This window comes from Corythoichthys intestinalis, chromosome 1 (genome assembly GCF_030265065.1).
Source record: "Corythoichthys intestinalis isolate RoL2023-P3 chromosome 1, ASM3026506v1, whole genome shotgun sequence".
NCBI classification, from domain to species: Eukaryota; Metazoa; Chordata; class Actinopteri; order Syngnathiformes; family Syngnathidae; genus Corythoichthys; species Corythoichthys intestinalis.
Genome location: NC_080395.1, coordinates 85066224 through 85087279, shown reverse-complemented (window position 1 = coordinate 85087279; position 21056 = coordinate 85066224). Strand labels below are relative to the sequence as shown.

The following is a 21056-nucleotide window of genomic DNA, read 5'->3' as shown; positions in this document are numbered from 1 at the left end:
ACAGTGGAACAAACACAGACAGAAGAACCCAAGAAATTGGAATAAACATCAAAGGAACAACAGAAATAGACAAAATAGAGACACCAACAAAACACAAGACGAAGACAAAACATTCAAAACTACAGGATGAAATGGACATGTTTCCAGAAGATGAGGACATGGAAGAGACAGAAGAAGGACTACTACAGCTCTGGTCCATGATGTTGGAAGATCCAGAAGTAGAAATAGACGAGGAAGTAGAAACAGAAGAAGACATTGATACAGATGAAGAAGAAACAGGAAAGGACGTAGAAGAACACATGGACACAGATGAGGAAGAACTTACAGAAAGAGAAGATCAGGAGGCGGAGACAACATTGAACTCAACAAATAACACTCCAAATGATGACAGAAGGGGAACAACAGTAACAAGACATGAAAATTCAACAAGAAAGATAAAAGATTGGGGACTACGACCTAAAGAAAAATACATTGTAGTAGGAGACACAAATTTGGGAGTCATTCCAAAATTTTATGTGAAAAACATTCAAGTTGACAGTTACCCTGGTGGCCACTTCCGTCATTGCAAAGAAGTGATGGAAAAGGTACAGGTGCCAAAGGACTTACTTGTGGAAGAGGTAATATTATCATTTGGACTGGAAAGTCGGAAAAATAAAATAGAAACAACAATTAAAAACATGCAATCTGCAATCAGAGCCACAAAGAAAGCATTTCCTGATGCATTTGTGAGAGTTCAAAAGTTGAATTATTCAAACGACTTACCAGAGGAGGAAAAATCTAACTTAAGGACTCTTAATGATTATATCAACCGAAATGTGAGTCACATCCTTCCTTTGAACACTGAAAAATTCAAAGTAGAAAGAAATCAAACACAATGGACAACAAAAACAGCAAAAAACATGTTTGTACATTGGTGCAAAACCTTAAACAATACTCCATAAATGGCAAAGACAAAAATAAGGAAAATCAATTAAGAACCATATAGAAAGACAAAATGCAGATAAGGACTAGAATTGGGGACGAAGGGGTGTGATAAAGAATAAACATAAAGTCAAACAGACAAAAAATCTAGGTGAAATTAATCAAAACATAAATACTTACCTGTGTGGGAAATACTTACCAATTTCCGAACCCACAACCCTAACCCTTCCTACTAAACCTAACACCTACCCCCAATTCATGTCCTAACCCTAACACCTATCCTAACCCCAAATCATAAACCCTAACCCTAACACCCATCCTGACCCCAAACCCTAAACCCTAACCCTAAACCCTTAACCCTAACCCTAACTGATCTACCAATCCTAACCCCAACCCCTAAACCCTAAACCTAACCCATCCTAACCCCAATCCACATCCTAACCCCAACCCACAAGAAAAATAATAAAAACTCCAACAATTAAAGTTAAATTACATTCAACATCATAAGAAATAAATAAGAAATAAATTACTGTTAAAAACCGAAATAAGTTAAAAAATAAATATTAGTAATACTTAAATACAATAATAAGATGTTAAAAAGCAGTTTAAATAGTTAAAATCACTAATATTACATTGACTTACAAAATAAGGGAATTAAAATACAAGAATAAAAATACATGACATTTATTGAACAAAAGGCAAAGCTATACAAGACAGATAAGCAGTTAACACAAAACAGTTGCAGACAAGACACCGAACAGTGAACATCTATGAAAACAATAGAAGACTAATTTAAGGACTTACAACAGAAAACAAATTGATTAAAACTTGAGTGTGCCATTGACCTGAAGAAGGCTCTTGATAGCCGAAACGTTGTCAGGCACACAATTCATTTTTGGCCAAATAAATTTTTTTGTTATTTTTTTCAATTTTTCATAAAAAATATAAATAAAAACAATTAGAAACTTCATTAAAAGAATAAAAACAACACAAATGGATAAAAATCAGTGGACAGAAGTCCATTATGGGAAACGTCGCCGGCTGGCACGTTTCCGGACGACCGATGGAGGGATGGCCAGAGCACAACCCTTCTCAAATTGGAGGGATCCAGTCACCCACCTAACCCTTCCTAACCTAACCCTAACCCTAATCTCTACTCTAAACCTAACCCTAGATTCTATTCTAAACTTAACCCTAGACTCTATTCTAAAACTAACCCTAGATTCTATTTTAAACTTAACCCTAGACTCTATTCTAACCCTAATTTATCTTAATATACTTACCTCTTAACTTAACATACTTACCTCATACTTACCTGGTGGAGAAAAACCCTAGAAAAAGAAGAAAAACAATTAAAAACAATTATAAACATAAATCATTAAAAATAATAAATTACAATTCATTTAACATTAATTCATAAACTGACATGACATTTAAAACCATTAAAATACATTACAATTAGTTAAAAACATTACACACTAAAAACAGAGAAAAATAAAATAAGTGAAAAATACAGCATTACAACCAACAGTATAAAAGCAGCAAACACATTGAGGACAATCATTTGAAGCTGAACCAGCATAGAGAGAACAACATATAATTGACATACCTGTATAGATTGCACCAGTCCTGAGGAAGGCATTGACTTGCCGAAACGTCGACGACGGTGCAGAATTGATTATTGCTACATTAAAAACAAATAAATAAGACAATTTGACCAGGAATAAAAACACAATTAAAAACTAATTAAAATCATTAAAAATAAGATACAATACACAATTAAAAACACAATTAATACAATTTGATCAGTTAAAACACACACACATAAAAACAATTCATAACTACATTTAAAGACATAACACAACACAAATGGAAGACAAACAATGGACTACAGTCCGTTACGGTAAGCGTGGCCGGCTGGCCCGCTACCAGACGACCATGGAAGGGATGGACCGTGCACTCCCCTCCTCAAATCGGAGGGATCATTTCACTTACCTAAAAATTATTTATTCTAACCCTAACCCCTCCCCCTATTCTAACCTCAAAATTTCGCCCCCTTTCGTAGAATTAGTTTTAAATTTGTTAGTAAAAAAATTTTTTTAGTCTTTTTACCCCCTTTTTTTTAGAAAATCAAAAGTGTATTACGCTTGGCCTAGGGGTTAGGTTGGCCGCCTTGTAAACAGGAGCTTTATTTGTGTGCAGGTTCGCGGCCCACCCTGGAAAGCGGATGGGATCGGTTTAAAAATTATTTATTCTAACCCTAACCCTTCCCCCTATTCTAACCTCAAAATTTCGTCCCCTTTCGTGGAATTAATTTTAAATTTGTTAGTTTTAACTCTTTTAATCTTTTTACCCCCTTTTTTTTAGAAATTTAAAAGTGTATTTACATGGCCTAGGGGTTAGGCTGGCCGCCTTGTAAACAGGAGCGCTATTTGTGCGCAGGTTCGCGGCCCACCCTGGAAAGCGGATGGGATCGGTTAAAAAATTATTTATTCTAACCCTAACTCCTCCCCTTATTCTAACCTCAAAATTAAGCCCCCTTTCGTAGAATTAATTTTAAATTTGTTAGTTTTAACTCTTTTAATCTTTTTACCCCCTTTTTTTAGAAAATCAAAAGTGTATTCACATGGCCTAGGGGTTAGGCTGGCCGCCTCGTAAACAGAAGCGCTATTTGTGCGCAGGTTCGCGGCCCACCCTAGAAAGCGGATGGGATCTGTTTAAAAATTATTTATTGTAACCCTAACCCCGCCCCCTACGCTAACCTCAAAATTTCGCCCCCCTTGGTTGGATTAATTTTAAATTGGTATATTTTTAACTCTCCTTGTCTTTTTACCCCCTTTTTTTAGAAGAACTGGAGTGTGACTTACATGGCCTAAGGGTTAGGCTGGCCGCCTCTTAAACAGAAGCGCTCTCTGAGCGCAGGTTCGAGACTTGGTCTAAGTTGCAGAAAATACTCCAGTTTTCTTTTTGCATTGTTTTATACATTTTACTGAATTGTTTAAATTGGTTTGAGGGACCATTTTAAGATTTGTTGAAATTATTGCAATTTTGAATATTTTTTATATCTTTTTGCATTCAAATTTTACCTTCACAGCTTAAAAATGATTTTAGCTTGTACACTTTTAGCAGTTGTTTTATAGGGATTTTAATGGAAAATTAATGGGGATAATTTTACCTGATTTTGGATGACTGTTGCCCGTGCACCGTCATCTCTCTAGGGAGATGACATATTTTCTTATTAACCTAACCCTAATTTCCGGGTCGCCAAAATGCCTCAAAACAACCCTGACACTGCTTATGATCAATCACAGTATCACCGAAAATGAACAGCAGCGAGGCTGATACCCAATCACCAGGCTACAACGGGTTACTCTGTCTGTTATATCCAATCAGACAAGCATTCTTTGAGTAGACACTGCTTATAGTCAATTAAAGTGTCAAATAATAGTAGATACTGCTTATAATCAATTACAGTATCAAATAATGTCGGCGACTTACAGGGAAATTTCGTAGCGGGTTTCGTAACTACTAGGTTTTTTACGAAGTGATCGAGATCACACTTTCATGGAAGATGAAAGAAACTTCGTAACAGGTTCGCAGTGAGTAGAATAACAGGCACACTTTTGCTTATTAGCAATGTTTATTGAATAGAAATTGTAAATGAAATGAATAAATGAAGCTTAATTTGATTACAATCCCACAAAAGCAAGCAGAAACGAAATCAAGAATAACTCTTAATTGATTACAGTCCCACAAAAGCAAGCAAAGACAAAACTCGAGAATAACTACAACGTTAGGTCTGAATTGTCAAAAACCCTTACAAAGCAGTTAAAAACACACAATCACACATAACAATGGCGCTAGATATGGATTAGTTGTCGAAGCTAACACAGATATCTTAACACCAAAGCGCAATGAGTTCCTTTATGATATTAAAATCAAGCTCTTACCGTGTCGACAATGAACGGAGGGCCACACAACGTTCCTGGTTTGAGCAGAGGAAACTCCGGGCGAGCGACTACGCGTGAAGTCCTACAACCGACCCTAAAGTGTGGCCCGGAAAAAGTCCGCTCTTATATGCCTAGGTCACGTGAGAACAGAGGGGGCCAACCCCTGATCTCAGGAGACACACTGCCTGTCCAATCATAGTTAGGCTCTTTATTGTCGTGTCCAATCATGGTTAGGCGCTTTATTGTTGTGTAACAATGATGGAATAAGGAAGGAACCCATGGTGCTTTAGTACACAGTCGTACTTTGTTATATATATACTTTGTTATATATACGTGCATTAAATAATGGTGGAACCAGTGCGGGTCACAAAAAGGTCACAGGGGTTTTTCCCCGTACACTTGTTATTGTTTTTCATATTACTATTTGGGATATAGATGGACATTGCACTTAAGACACTCAGTGAGAGTGGTCAGTTTACAGCAGATGTCACTGCCAAGTTGTTTGTGGTTTTCTTTGCACAAGCAGTTGTGTGCATTTCATTTTAGGTTTTGTCTGGCAGACAGGTATGTAGACATTGCAAAGTGTTACTTTAAGTCACTCATTGAGAGTGATTAATGTTACTGTAATGTTTACACGCACAGCATCTTTAAGCTATCTTTATTTGTTTTGTTTTACTCTTATATTAATAAACCAAAGCCTTTTGTAACATACTTAATTGCCATATTATTTTTTTTGTTTGCCTGCTTAGTAGATAAAATACGATGTATCATTTTTGCTTCCCAATGAATCGCATTTGATTGAACTAATTTATCAAAAAGCATCACAAACGGGTGTATCGCACTTTATTGAAGTGCATCGTATCGGGAATAGGTTGTATTGTAGCATATCAAATTCGGACGGAGGATGAATCATATAGCATTGTATCGAAAACATGGATTAATCGTAAGTATCCTATCGGGCAGGGATTCAGTGTATCGCAAATTATATCGTATCGCTGGCAGGGCATCGAGATGCATATATAATCGCCACAGTAATGGAGATCCAGCTCTGTAAATACATGTGAATAAAAGGATCCTTTAATCAATTCACAGCCGTTGATGGCGATAGACGTTCAATTCATTTGAACTGGGAGGGTGGCAGCGATCATTTCAAATGTCAACTGGACTGGATATCTATCTTTGTCAATGGCACTGAAACAATCATTCACAGTCAATGACAGCCAGTGAGTTACGAGAAGTGCATTTGTCGCAAATTAAGCAGACACGCTGGTTTAGGCAGACTTAGCTTTAGCGACACTCACACTTCGTCGCTACCATATCTGGGTGCTTGTAGAGTTGCGTGCCATTCTGGTCAAAGTCCACCACTTCCAGAGACTCGTAGGCGACTGGAACACAACATGGCGCCCGCTCTTGCATGTTGCCGTTCTCAATATGAGAGTTGAGCAATACGGCGTGGTTCTTGGTGTTGACCATCGGGTAGCTGCACAGCCCGTGGCAGTTGTTGATGTTTGCCGTGTTGGGACCTACCAGGAAACTCTCCAGGGAAACAGTGAGGCTCTTTAACCGGCACGCATCCCTCTGGGTTGAGGGCTCATGCTGTGCTCGGGTGACCCTCGGTTTGGGTAAAACCTCACGGTTCACCATTTTTAAGGCCTTCAACAAAAGGAACGCGCTGTACTGGCTTTCTCCTGTGGGTAAGAAATTTCAGTTAAATATTTGAGCTTCCGCATATGCTGATGTTTTCTATCTTTTACCATTAATAATGTGCATATGACACCATTAAAAACATCTTAAATAGCATTATTATTGAATTAAAATCATATTTTGAGAGGATTCTACTACACAGACTATGACGAGAAATGAGTCTTTAAGTTTGCCATTTAGACACCCCCACTCCCCCCCACTGTCATTATAGTGCTTTGGCGCCTCCATCTGGGTGGTGACGTCAGCGGAGTAGCGATTTCAGCAGATTTTGAATTGAGCCCAATGGAGGAGAAAGATTCAGAACGAGAAAAAGGCGACAGAAAGCAGACTGCAAAATGTCATCATTGTTTTTATCCCTCTACTCTAATATTTTTACAGGTAATTTAAGTATTTTTAAAGATTTTTTAAAGATTTTTCCCCGATTTCTAAATAAATTGTATGGCCATGACTAATAACAGTCTTGCGGAAAATCGAATATGAAATAATAAAAATAATAATAGCTGTAGTGAAGATGATTAGTCCGCTGACGTCACACTTGCCTTCTTCCTCAGTCTCAGACTCTGGCCAGATGTCACACATTTTAATAGCGCAGTATTTGAAAAAAATTAATTAATATAGCTATCGCTTCCACAGACATCCAAGCGGTCAATTTCATTCAGGACCATAAAAACCATGCTTTTTTTGCTGTCATAGGCGCTTTAAACGTGTTTGTCCTCAAGCCAAATCTAATTGAAAAAGAGTTTTGGCATTTTTGCTAACCAACTATGTTAATCATGATTTTTTTAGAACTATCAAATCGGAGAAATTAATGTTCAAACACGGAAAATGACAACGCTTGCAAGCGCAGTCATTGTATGACAAACATGTGTCAGTCACATCACATGCGTAAAAAACATCAAGGCTGATGTACTCGAAAGAGGTTTAAAGTAGCTAAAAATGAATAAATATCCTAATCAAAAAAATATATATCAAAATAATAAAAGTTATATTCTCCACCCCAAATGACAAAAAAATGGCTAAAGGCTAAAGAATAAAGCTGGGACTTAAAAATGGCCCAAATCTACCGAGTACTATGATTTAGAACCTAACGAAAAAATAGTAGTCTTTGAACAAAAATCCCAAGAACAAAAAATGAATCTATTGTGATTGTGGAAATATAAAACAACCCAGTGAACTTATATGACATGTGTCGAGGAATTACAAAACCCAAATTTGACTGCAAAAGATCGAAAAAAGGTGACGAAAAAAATAAAACCCTACTACATAAACAATGTGTATTCCCACCATTTACCAACAATGTCAAGAGCACCTTTCCACACCACATTTCTAACAGCAACATCCGCATGTGAAATCAATAAAAGGGAAAAAGGAAAGAAAATCCAAACCTTTTAGTGAAAAATAATATTAAAAAAGAACAAATAAACAAGAGCACTATAGCGACAGGGACCATAACACTAAACCAATTTATTTCCATAATCAATTGTCGCTTCCTAGGAAATGGGTGAAATGGGAATAGGGAAAATGGGAAAAGGGTCCTTATTTTCTCCCAGTCCGGATCAGTCATGGTTGCCCTCCCCCTGAGTGGATCCCAGTGTAGCTGTAATCTGTTCAACTCAAAAGAATACAGAGCCGCCCACATCTTTTAAAACACTCACTAATTAAAGCATAGAACGACTTAGCCTATGTGTAGATCACCATGATTTTAAAGTGTCTAAAATGTAATGTTGTACCTTCAGGAAAGTTAATCATTAGAAAGTGAAAATAAAATAATAAAAGTAAAGATTCTTAATCAAATACATCTGGGACTACGTGGTATACTTAAAATATATCACGTAATCACATGTTTTAGTTTTTCCCTAATGCTTGTCGAGACGTCTGAGGCAGGGTAATATCTCTAACATTTAAATACTCTCTCAAACTCAAAAAGACCGGAAAACATTCACTTTGACGAAACACAGCATCGTCAGCTGGGGTGAGTATATAACCGTGGGGGCTGTCCCTTGGCGATGAACGCGCAAAGTTCTGCCTTCCCGCTCGGCCGACGCTGCCTCTGCGCGCACCGACCGGGAAGGCAGAACTTTGCGTGTCCTCTTATTTTAACCCTCTATACTGACTCCATGTTTCAAAAGTTTGAAGAACACTCACCGAAAACAGGTTGACAATTTATTCGTCGACAATGGTAAAAACAAGGCAAAAACAGACGACGGAGGGACAACTCTGGATCTAAAACAAGGCTACATGTTTCCGAGCAGCAAAAAATCTGTGTTATTTCAGTGTCCAGTCTTTTTAAAGTCTGCTGAGACGGGCCTTGTCAAAGGCGTTTCCGGGTGTTGCTTTAGGGTCATCCCCTCTGTGGCCGGTTTTGGGCGGCTAAGGTTCATTCGCGGATTGGGACGCCCGCTATCAACTTTGCTGTCCGGGCTGGTTGTACTTGTTTTAGGACAAAGCGCTTTGTCCTTGGAGTTTGCTGGGAGAGCTGATTGCAAGAGTTGGTGCGTCAATCTTGTGATAAGACGGCATTGTGTATCCCTTCTATTTCTTCTCATTAAACTATGGTGTGCTATTTATTTTATATTAGTAGTGTAGTCCTACCGTAAATATGAAAATGATACTATTTCCTGATTAATTATATTACGTGTGTTAGAGTAATGCAAACAGTTAGACGGTTGCCCACGAGAACCTGTACCATATGTATTTGTTAGACTATATATGTGTTAGACTAACGCAAACAATTATATGGTGTGTGCAATGACGATATCTTTTCCCCTTCAATAGGCACACACTCGTTAGTTTCTGTTCCTGTGCATTCTCCTTTCTTCAAATGAGACTGAGACAAAGCCTGCTTTACTTCATCTATCAAAGTGTCATTGCCTGCCAAGGGCGTAGGTTTGGTCTCAACATTGATGGGGCTTTATAACAACATAAAGTACATGTACTGTAGGACTTTTTGCTGGGGACGGGACCAAACAGATTATTGAATGGGGCGAAGGCTAAATTTCTTACGAATATGAACCTAATTATTTGACAGGCTAAATGATTTGCAGTGTGTGCAAATCTATGCCATGTTGACTGCACATAGCACAGTGAGTGGGTAGCCACAGTGTGATGACTAGGTGGCACAATTTGAAATACTCACATTTGATTGGCTAAAACAGTAGACATTTAAAAGGACTGAGAACAGCTATTTAAAGGAAAAGAGTTTTATTTAAACCTATTAAATCAATTGAAGAAAATTGCGGCAGACTAACATTGGCAAATATCGTATCATTGCCCCCCCCTCCAAAAAAATCAATATTTTAATGATTTACACCCTAAATAATCAAATATTTCATTTGTTTCCAAACCTTAACACATATTCCATTAAAAGAACCTAACAGTATATTCCAAAATCATCACGATTCTGCGCTTCTCTGTTACCTGATACAGGGTTCAACTTGGAAAAAGCGCAGAGTTCCCAAAGCCTGTGTAGCCTCATGATGCTCCTCTGGCTATCACCCTTGTCTCGTAGAACCTCTGTGACCTGCGCCATGTTGAACTCCAAATTCTGCCTGAGCTCATCGAGCAGGCCCGGGGGCATGGCCAGCTCACCCCGGTGGACGTGATAAGTGAAGCCCGTGAAGGAGAAAACGGTGGGGGCCGACGAGTTGATGAGTTCCGCCAGAACGGATTCACTGGAGGACAGGCCTAGCGTAACCGGGGGCAGGGCCGGCAGCGAGTCCAGCCGCAGCGGAGGAGAGTCCGGACGGTTGTGAGGAAGGACACCGCTCAGGAAGCGACGCAGCTCGCACAGGAAGAAAATGGGTCGAAAAGAGTCGGTATCACTTGTGTTTTTGACAAATAAAATGTACAATTCAGGACAGGGGTGGAAAGTAATTAATTACATTTAGTCTTGTTATTGTTACTAAGTAGTTTTGTCCGTGTAACTTGTAATTTTTTAAAACTTTTTTTTTTCATTAAAAAAAGAAGGAATGAAAAGAGCACGAGATGGGCAAAGAGTGAGAGAGAGATACAAAGAGAGACTGATTTTGTCTAGATTTTGAGAATATTTCATAAATGTTCTGACGTATACAGTAAAATTATTGAATTTAGGGCGTTTATGACTAGGGCTGCAGCTATCGATTATTTTAGTAATCAATTAATCGGTGAACTAGTTTGTTAGAATAGTCGAGTCATTGAATAAGGAACATAAATTAAAATACCTGTGCTGAGCCTCAAAACGGTATTAAAAAAAAAAAAAAAATGACAATGTAAGTACAACAAAAGAACAATTGGCTAACTTACATAGCAAAATTCTGCTAGCTTAAATGCAATAGAATGCTAACTTTTTTTAATTTTTTACAATGTTCTTAACCAGTGGTTCAAACACATTTCTACAAAAAAAAAAAAAACACACACAAAAAACGCTAAAAATACCTATAAACTAAATTTCGAATGCATTAAAAAAAATTGTTAGCTCAACTCAAAACATAGCTTATGTTGGTCTCAACAGGGAGCAGCAGCATTCAACCATGTGAAATGAGTTGTATCAGATTCACTGTTGCAACTAGAGGGCGGTGTATCCACCCAAATCAATAAAACTAAATGCCAACACTTACAAAACGAACCATTACAGCGCCACTTTAATTAAACGAATACCCGAAGCAGCCAAGTTTAACTCGAATCTTGTTTCTAATGGAATCACTCAAGTTAATCGATTAATCGTTGCAGCACTATTTATGGCAAACCAAACCATTTGAGAAGAGGTCAAATATTGCGAAATCTAAAGCTATTTCAAAGTACATGCTCCATTGACTATACTGGTATGTTTATTGAAGGCACGCAGACAAAATGGAGTGAATCAATATATCTCTTATTTATGACTGTTGTAAACAGAAAAAGTTAAATTATGTTATAATAGTACTATAAGGCTGACTTCAAATAGCGATTACAACAAGCTACAAGCTAGTGTGCTTAGCATTGAAGAAACATGGTATGGCTGCTACATAATGTTGCTAATTAGCATAGCTAACATAATTTGCATCACATTGAAAGCAGTACTCAATCAATCAAGTTCATTTGTCTTAAACCGTTTTGTACAGTGTGTAAAAGTGTACCGGTAACCTTTTCTACAAAAGTGTTGTTGCCCACCTTTGCCCCACATGCAAAATGTAACTAAATAACTTTTACTTTGAATAAATGTTAAAACAGCTAAATTTTACTTAAATTAGATTTATACACAGTGGTGTGAAAAAGTATCTTTACTTTGTGGAATTTCTCACGTTTGCATAAAATCACCATCAAATGTGACCTGATCTTTGTCAAAATCACACGGATGAAAAAACTGTCTGCTTTACTAAAACCACCCAAACATTTATAGGTTTTCATATTTTAATTAGGATAGCATGCAAACAATGACAGAAGTCAGGTCACTGATGAGTGGCTTAAAGCGCCTTACCCAATATAAAACACACACCTGGTAAGAATTGTCTTGATGAGAAGCATTGTCTGCTGTGCATCATGGCTTGGTCAAAAGAGCTGTCTAAAGACCTGTGATCAAAGATTGTTGATTTGTATAAAGCTGGGAAAGGATACAAAACCATCTCTAAAAGTCTGGATGTTCATCAATCGACAGTCAGAGAAGTTTTCTACAAATGCAGAGAGTTTGGCACTGTTGCTTCTCTCCCAAGGGGTGGCCGTCCACCAAAGATGACGCCAAGAGTTCAGCACAGAATACTCAGAGAGTAAAAAAGAACCCTAGAGTGTCTGCTAAAGACTTACAGAAATCACTGGCACAGTCCAATATCTCTGTGCACACATCAACTATATGTAAAACTATGGCGAAGAATGTTTTTCGTGGGAGGACTCCACGAAGCAAGCCACTACTGTCTAAAAAACCCACTGTTGCTTGTTTAATGTTCGCAAAAAGGCACTTAGACACTCACAGAAGTTTTGGCAAAATATTTTGTGGACTGATGAAACCAAAGTTGAATTGTTTGGGAGTAATACACAACGTGATGTGTGAAGGAAAAATGGAACAGCTCACCAACATCAACACCTCATCCCCACCGTGAAGCATGGTGGAGGGAGCACCATGATTTGGGGCTGTTTTGCTGCCTCAAGGCCTGGACAACTTGCAATAGTTAATGGAAGAATTAATTGAAAAGTTCATCGGGATGTTTTGCAGGAAAACCTGAGGCCATCTGTCAGACAGTTGAAGATAAAAAGAGGATGAATACTGCAACAAGACAATGATCCAAGACAAAAAAAGGATGAATGCTGCAACAAGACAATGATCCAAGACACAGAAGTAAATCAACTACAGAATGGTTTCAGAAGAACAAAATACACGTTCTGGAGTGGCCAAGTGTATGGAGAAAAATTTGGTAAAACATTTTTTGGTATGTATGGAGAATCTTTTTGTGACCCGCACTGGTTCCATCATTATTAAATAACAAAGTGCCTTTGGGCTATGTATAAAAGTCACATATCTGCCTTTGACAATAAAGAGCCTTAGAGAGTGCTTTCAGGCTATGTATTAAAATAAACCAATCATATTTGGACACGAGATTCATACAACAAGTGAACCAATAAGATTGCAGGCAGTGTGTCCACCTCTGTTCCCACGTGACATGCGCCAATAAATAGCCGGACATTTTTGGAGTCTTTAGAGTAGCTGGAGTCATTGGGGCCATGGAGGTTCCTACGGTTGCCTGGCCTGTATTCCTTTGTAAACTCTGCCGGGGGTGTCGACTCTCCGCCCGCTTATCAAACGGTAAGGGTTTTGATTGTTATTCTTAAAGGAATATCTTGTAACAGCGCGGGGATCTAGAAGACAATCTATGTCTAGCGTTGTTGTTGTGTTTGCTTTGTTTGCTTTCTTCCTTTTCCTTTTTCTACATTAAACATCGTATATTTCACAAAAGTTTCATTTGCAATTTCTAATCAATAAACATTGTCTATTAAGCAAAAATGTGCCTGTTGCTTACTCACTGCGAACCTGAAACGAAAATTCTTTCATAAAAGTCTGACCCGGAAATTTCGTAAAACATTTTGGCGTCACGGACAGGATCATCGTATTACTTGATAAATTGATTGGAATTGATTGGAGTTGGTCATTGTGATTAAGTAATACTGGGAATTTTATTTGGTCAATTGATTTGAGGAAATTTGAGTTGTGTTGCTTAAAGTAATACTGAGTGAGACGTAACAGAATAGCGATGTTTAAGAAATTGCGGAAGTGTGATGTGAAAGAAGCTGAGGAGTCGACCGACGGGGCTGTCGTAACTCCTGGGTGGGAAAAAAAACCGTGGAATGGAATTGCGTCGTGTTTGTGCGGAAGCGGTGATCGTCCCGATACGTGGATTCGTTAGGGGATTGTACTACACACGACGTCCGATTGTATGTTTTTATGTTTGGTCTGGTGTGAGCCACTGGTACAATGTATGATGACTTTGATTTGTATTTGAAATTGTGCTGTCTTTTATGATAAACATTGTATGGTTGTTGCTGTGAGACTGAATGTGAGGCTGTGTTGCATCATGATTCTTTTTTGCGAGGCTCAGGCGTAAATAGCTGACGTGTGGATAATTGTAGTCATCGTTGCGTGACTGATTAGGCTATGATGTTTTGCGTGGGATCGTGTGCGAATAGTTGACCGTTTATTGCGCAATATCAGAAGAAAGTAGAAAGAGTGCACATCGTTGGCGCGCGGGTTCGCGGCCCAGTCTAGCCTAGAGAGTGGTGGGGGCTGGGAGCGAATAGCGGGGCGATGCTGAGACTGATCAGGGTATAAATTGAGTGTACATTTGGGTACATTTTTAGTCTAGCGTTATCGTTGTTCTTGTGAAGTGGTAGCACGGGGACCCGGTACATTTTTGGTCTAGCGTTCAGTAGCGTGGGGACCGGACACGGACGTTCTTGGTCTAGCGTGAAACAGTAGCGCGGGGAACGGAAATTTACGTTCTTGGTCTAGCGTGAAACAGTAGCGCGGAGACCGGAAATTTACGTTCTTGGTCTAGCGTGAAACAGTAGCGCAGGGACCGGAAATTTAAATACGTTCTTGGTCTAGAGTGAAACAGTAGCGCGGGGACCGGAAATTTTCGTCCTTGGTCTAGCATGAAACAGTAGCGCGGGGACCGGAAATTTACGTTCTTGGTCTAGCGTGAAACAGTAGTGCGGGGACCGGAAATTTACGTTCTTGGTCTAGCGTGAAACAGTAGCGCGGGGACCGGAAATTTACGTTCTTGGTCTAGCGTGAAACAGTAGCGCGGGGACCGGAAATTTACGTTCTTGGTCTAGCGTGAAACAGTAGCGCGGGGACCGGACGTTCTTGGTCTCGCGTGAAACGGTATAGCGCGGGGACCGGAAATTTCGGAAATTTACATTCTTGGTCTAGCGTGAAACAGTAGCGCGGGGACCGGACGTTCTTGGTCTAGCGTGAAACGGTATAGCGCGGGGACCGGAAATTTCGGAAAACGTTCTTGGTCTAGCGTGAAACGGTATAGCGCGGGGACCGGAAATTTCGGAAAACATTCTTGGTCTAGCGTCATCGTTGTTCCTGCTAGGAAACGGTATAGCGCGGGGACCGGAAATTTCGGAAAACATTCTTGGTCTAGCGTCATTGTTGTTCCAGCTAGGAAGCGGTATAGCGCGGGGACCGGAAATTTCGGAAAACAGTTTGGGATTGTATTAAGGAATACTAAGTGAGCTTTGATAAATTGAAGTGAATTGAAGATAAATCCGGCAATAAAATCGCACAACATTTAGCAAGTGAATGTGAATGGGGTGTAGGTTCAACTCCACCTTTCAATTGGACGATTGCCAAAAGATATCTATTCAGTGGAATGGATCATCGGAACGGACAAACTTCGGAGTGCCCAATCTTTGTCCATTCCGAAGCGTTTTGTTCTGTTTTCTTTTTCAGCCTGGTGATTGATGTGGAGACGGTGGATTGAAACACCTGCGGGAAGATCGCAGCGGCACTGCGTTCCTCCGCATCGAAGGTGGTGTCGGATCCTGGGCCACCATCCTCTGTGGCCAGAGGGAGGCTGCAGGGTAGACATCACTTACAGGAGGAAAGATTCCTAAGGGTGGTAACATCGCCATCTGTAGCCGAAATACCTCGGGACTTGCTATATCAAATAGGACCCTGCTCCATTTGCGTAGCCACTATGAACCCACATCCACATTTGCTTAACACAACGTTTTTGGGTTGGCTAGATAATGTTAGTGTTTTTCACTTGGAATAACCAGACCTATAAATTGCACTAAGGTTCTAGGTGGTGCTGTCCCCAGCATTCCCACTGCTGCTTCTTGATTATGCAGAGGGTCATATAAAGAAAAAAAAAGGGACGCTCGAGACTCCCCAGCGGCCGAAGGGCCGTCTAGGAGGGACTTGTGAAACGCTCCCCACGTGGGTATGGAAGGCTGGATAGCCAATGACGGGTAAGATCCCTCTAAAACCTGGGACAACCTAAGGCAGGCACAGTCACGATTACCTGGCATGACTCCTGACTATAACAGGCGGGTATGGAAGGCTGGATAGCCCATGACGGGTAAGATCCCTCCTCCTAACTCTGGGACAACCTAAGGCAGGCACAGTCACGATTACCCGGCCTCAGTCCCCTGCATGTGTGGCCTGGTACCGCCAGTGCAAATGGAGGAACAGTGCCTTCAGGCTATGTATTAAAGTAAACCAATCCTATTTGGACTCGAGATTCATACAACAAGTGAACCAATAAGATTGCAGGCAGTGTGTCCACCTCTGTTCCCACGTGACATGTGCCAATAAATAGCCGGACATTTTTTGGAGTCTTTAGAGTAACTAGAGTCGTTGGGGCCATGGATGTTCCTACGGCTGCCTGGCCTGTATTCCTTTGTAAACTCTGCCGGGGGTGTCGACTCTCCGCCCGCTTATCAAACGGTAAGGGTTTTGATTAATATTCTCAAAGGAATATCTTGTGACAGTAGCGCGGAGATCAAATGTGATGGTTCACTTACCTATTTTACCCCCTTCTGTCATTGTTAGCATACTATCCTCATTAAAATGTGAAAACCTATAAATGTTTGAGTGGTTTTAGCATTATAAGTCTATGGTTTAAGTTAAAGCGGACAGTTTTTTCATCTGAGAAATTTTGACAAAGAACAGCTCACGTTTGATGGTGATTTTATGCAGAAATGTGAGACATTCCAAAACGTTCAGATACTTTTTCATACCACTGTACACCAGTACTTTTACCTGAGTAATTTCATTCATGTAATAGTACTTTTACTTGAGTAGATGTAATAGATTGTTAGTTTTTCCAATCTGCTTCTGGATGATAGAAATGATAGTTTGTATCCAAAGTAAAAGCAGGACTACCTGATGTCTTGACGAGGGAAAAGAAGAACTGGAGTCACGGTGCTGCTTTGAGTATTTCCACCTGTAAGAAGTTCTTTGATTCTTTTCTCTGCAACAAGAGCACTTGAATGAGTGTGTGTTAACATCTGTATGGCAAATAATCGTTTTTCAAGGAAATATTTAATAATCTGGCATGGACTTCATAATTGTATTGACGGGTCACAACCATCAGCCACTGCGCAACGCCTTCAAGTAGGGAGCTGTCCTACAGTCTGCTTCAGTTATTCGCAGTCGGTCGCAGTTAGTCAACACATGCAGGGATCCAACGCCGGATTTAGGTTGAAAAAATACAAAAGCTGTACCGCATGCAAACAGGATGGATTGTCTCAGGAGTGATTTGTTCGAGAATTCAAGGTAATCATTATATTTTTCGTACCATGCATGCATTTTGAAACGTGAAAAAAGTCAATGGGAGAAATTAGCCGCTACAACACTGGAATTATTCTTTGCGATATTTACGTAGGGTTAGGGTTTAGGGTTGCCAACTGCACCTTTTTTTTTTTTTTTTTTTTTTTTTTGTGCTTTTACCAAGAATCGAGACTGTTTTATGTCCATATCTATAAAGAATTCAGGGATTTAAGCATTTATTCACAAGAATTTTCAACAGAAAAAGCTATTTGTTTACAAATGGCGGCCGCTAATTTCCTGACTGACTAGCATCATAGTTCGCAACATTTTTTTGCTTTTAACCAAGACTCAAGACCGCTTTACATCCATATCTATAAAATTCAGGGATTTTAGCATTTATTCACAAGAATTTTCCACGGGAAAGCTGTTTACACATGGAGGCCGCCAGATTTACTGACAGACTAGCATCGTACTTCAACATATTTACGTAAAATAAATGCTGACTGCACGTTTTTTTTTTTTCCCCTTTTAATCAAGAATTGAGACTGTTTTACATCCATATCTATAAAGAATTCAGGGATTTAAGCAATTATTCACCGAAAATGCTCTGTTTACATATGGCGGCCGCCACTTTGACTGACAGACTAGCATCGTACTTCGACATATTTACGTAAAATAAATGCTAACTGCACCTTTTTTTAAAAAAAATTTGTTTTAAACCAAGAATCGAGACGGTTTTACAGCCATGTCTAAAAAAATTCAGGGATTTAAGCATTTGTTCACGAGAATTTTCAACGGAAACGCTCCGTTTACATGTGGAGACAGCCAGATTGACTGACAGACTAGCATTGTACTTCGACATATTTATGTAAAATAAATGCTAACTGCACCTTTTATTTTGCTTTTAATCAAGAATCGAGACTGTTTACGTCCAAAGCTATAAAAAATTCAGGGATTTAAGCAATTATTCACAAGAATTTTCACCGAAAAAGCTCTGTTTACGTATGGCGGCCGCCACTTTGACTGACAGTCTAGCATCATACTTTGACATATTTACGTAAAATAAATGCTAACTGCACGTTTTTTAAAATTTGTTTTAAACCAAGAATCGAGACGATTTTATGGCCATGTCTAAAAAAATTCAGGGATTTAAGCATTTATTCACGAGAATTTTCAACGAAAAAAACTCTTTGTCTGCGATTCCACTCGTGCAGTTTTGACAGCCACGCAAACAATGTAGGTCCTCTATTAATCGGCCCGCGCCCCGTCAATATCATTATGAACTCTATGGTGTCAAAGTGTCAAAATTTTGAGCCAACTTGAACAAGTAAAATGTGAATTGTCTTGCATTCCTCTCAATATGTGTAAGTTTACAGTTGTTGGCATTGTCATATTTTTTTTCTCTTTGTAGAAATATGAATCTAAAAAAATAACGAAGCAAAACGAAAGAAAACATACTCATTTTCAAGGACTTTGTTTCAATTGAGAGCTTCCATCTTAGGTCTCCCATTGCTCCTTGTCCTGTCAGCAGAATATATTGCATTCCTTCTGATAAGCACACCGCCTGCAAAGTAACAGCAACCAAAAATATTGTGGACATGCGTATACCACTGAATTGTCTAGACTGTGATGGAGTCTACCTGCGTATTGGGACACAGAGACTGACTGGTGAATGTGATCTGGGCCAGGTCACCTCCGCTGACCGGATGTTCCAAGGTCAAGAGCAGTAATGGCTTGCGTTGGAGCAAAGGGGATTGTGGGAAGCCAAAGTTTAGCATCAGGACTTCCTGATCCTTCTCTTCAACCACCAAAGACACTAACAAAGAGTACGTGTGTCATTCCAAATTTGATGGACATGTTGGCTTGAAACACTGAAAAATAAGCCTTCACTTCTCTAGTTTTCTGCTACATAACAGCTAATAAAACAACTTGCAGAGAAACGGTAATTTTTTAAAATTACATTATTTATTTGATATTTACAATATTTGGCATGATCCCAGTAACAGGGTTGCAAATCCTTATTAATGTTATCCCTTTTATCAAGAGTGGAAGCTAGCTGTTACTGCTAAGAGGACAAAATTGCTCAAACAGTAAAGTAAAAATATGGATTTTATCAGCTGGAAGCTCAAAATATCTTAAAATAAACAAATAAATACTTGAAATCAAGTAATTAAAAGGCCCTCAATCTATAATTTATAAAATTTTACCTTTGATGATACTACTTTGCTATTATTGGTCTCATTCATCCACTGAAATTCAACATTTTCTGTTATGTACTTAATCTAAGTACATGTAAGGCTGAGACTTGAATGGAACAACACTTCTTTATTCAGTAAGCTTCTCAGCATATATATCACAGAGACATCACAGAGATTCCTTTTATACTGTAATACCACACCCACAGAAAGTGCACACTACGGCAACAGCAGTGTGACATAAATACGTCACATCTCCTCCCCCCTTACAAAATATGTCCCAGAAATAAACACAAAAATACCTCCTGTTTTTCCTCCATTACTTATGACTTATAAATCCAATCTATCAGGCGGCCTGTCACGTGCAGGATAACAATGTTCAACAGTCACTTCCGATTTTCCGCTTGTGAAAACAGGTTCCGATACCGTTTCAGGTTCCGTTTGTGCATTGGTTGAATTAGACACAATTACAGCAGGATTGTTTGGGTTTGACACATCTGGTAAGCTAGATATTTCTGGTATTTTTGGCACATCCGGTAAGCTAGACATTTCTGGTATATTTACACTGCTAGCATCATCACAATCAATAGACAGTTCTGGAGTAGTGTCTGGTGTTCCCAACAACTAATCCACATGGCGACACCTAACACCATCAGCTGTCTGAACTGTGTAGGAAACAGGCCCAGTTTGAGCAATGATGGTGGCAGGGGCCCACTTTTCCTTACTCCGGTAACTCTGGGCCATAACAGTCACCAGGTGCAAAAACTCGGTTATTGGAATGCAGGTCTCTGTACTTGACTTGCTTCCGTTGATCCATTTGAACAATCTCGCTCAGGTTTGGTGGTTTCAGAAGATCCATGCCAGTTTGTATCTCTCGAGAAAACATGAGGCTCGCTAGCGATACCTTGGTAGTTGCATGCACACATGTTCGGTATTTGAGGAGAAATTTGTGTAGTCTCTGATGGAGTGTACTTTGCTCTTGTGATACTTTGAGAGCATGTTTGCGGGTCTGCACAAACCTCTCTGCCAAGCCTTTGGTTGCCAGGTTATAGGGAGCCAACTTAATGTGTTGAACATAATTGGCTTGCAGGAATTCCACCATTTCTTTTGACACAAATTGGGGCCCATTGTCTGACACGAGTTGGGCAGGGGCTCCGAAACGATTAAACATCTCCCCTAACTTCTCAATTGCCTTTTCCGATGTGGTTGATTTCATGATAGCTACCTCTGGCCACTTACTATGGGCATCGATAGCAACCAGAAACATTTGATTTTCAAAAGGCCCCGCAAAGTCAATATGAATGCGATGCCAAGGGTCCTGAGGAAAATCTCAAGGATGAAGTGGGGCTGCAGGTGGATTGTTGCGAATCTTCTGGCAAGATGAACAACTTTTTACCGTCTGTTCGATCTGTTTATGTAATCCTGGCCACCAAAAATAACACAGAAGAGGAGTTGTGAATCACAAGTTTACTTGAATTCCATCTACGTTAATACAGGTGTGAGTGGTTGTGAAGGAATAACATAAAACATTGTCCTTATGAGTTAGAGCAGATGGCTAGT

General features: G+C 39.5%; 1 protein-coding gene across 1 annotated transcript; it reads right to left on the bottom strand.

Annotated features, from left to right (window-relative positions):
• Nucleotides 1-4678: 4678 nt before the first annotated feature.
• On the bottom strand, nucleotides 4679-20355 carry LOC130912665 (muellerian-inhibiting factor-like). The gene is made up of 6 exons (XM_057830757.1): nucleotides 20250-20355; nucleotides 18942-19117; nucleotides 18760-18865; nucleotides 16915-17002; nucleotides 9993-10396; nucleotides 4679-6559 (listed from the first exon to the last, which is right to left on the bottom strand). The coding sequence occupies exons 1-6, from the start codon at nucleotides 20353-20355 to the stop codon at nucleotides 6159-6161; spliced, it is 1281 nt and encodes a 426-aa protein (XP_057686740.1). The 3' UTR covers nucleotides 4679-6158.
• Between the last annotated feature and the right edge of the window lie 701 nt (nucleotides 20356-21056).

Bases quoted from the DNA above. Each gene is read 5' to 3' on its own strand.
- LOC130912665 (XM_057830757.1), bottom strand. From the start codon at position 20,355: ATGGATCTTCTGAAACCACCAAACCTGAGCGAGATTGTTCAAATGGAT. The intron at 19,118-20,249 runs GTGACTGTTATG...ACTCTTTGTTAG, and splicing joins TAACCGAGTTTTTGCACCTG to TGTCTTTGGTGGTTGAAGAG. The intron at 17,003-18,759 runs GTATGTTTTCTT...CTCTTGTTGCAG, and splicing joins AACAAAGTCCTTGAAAATGA to AGAAAAGAATCAAAGAACTT.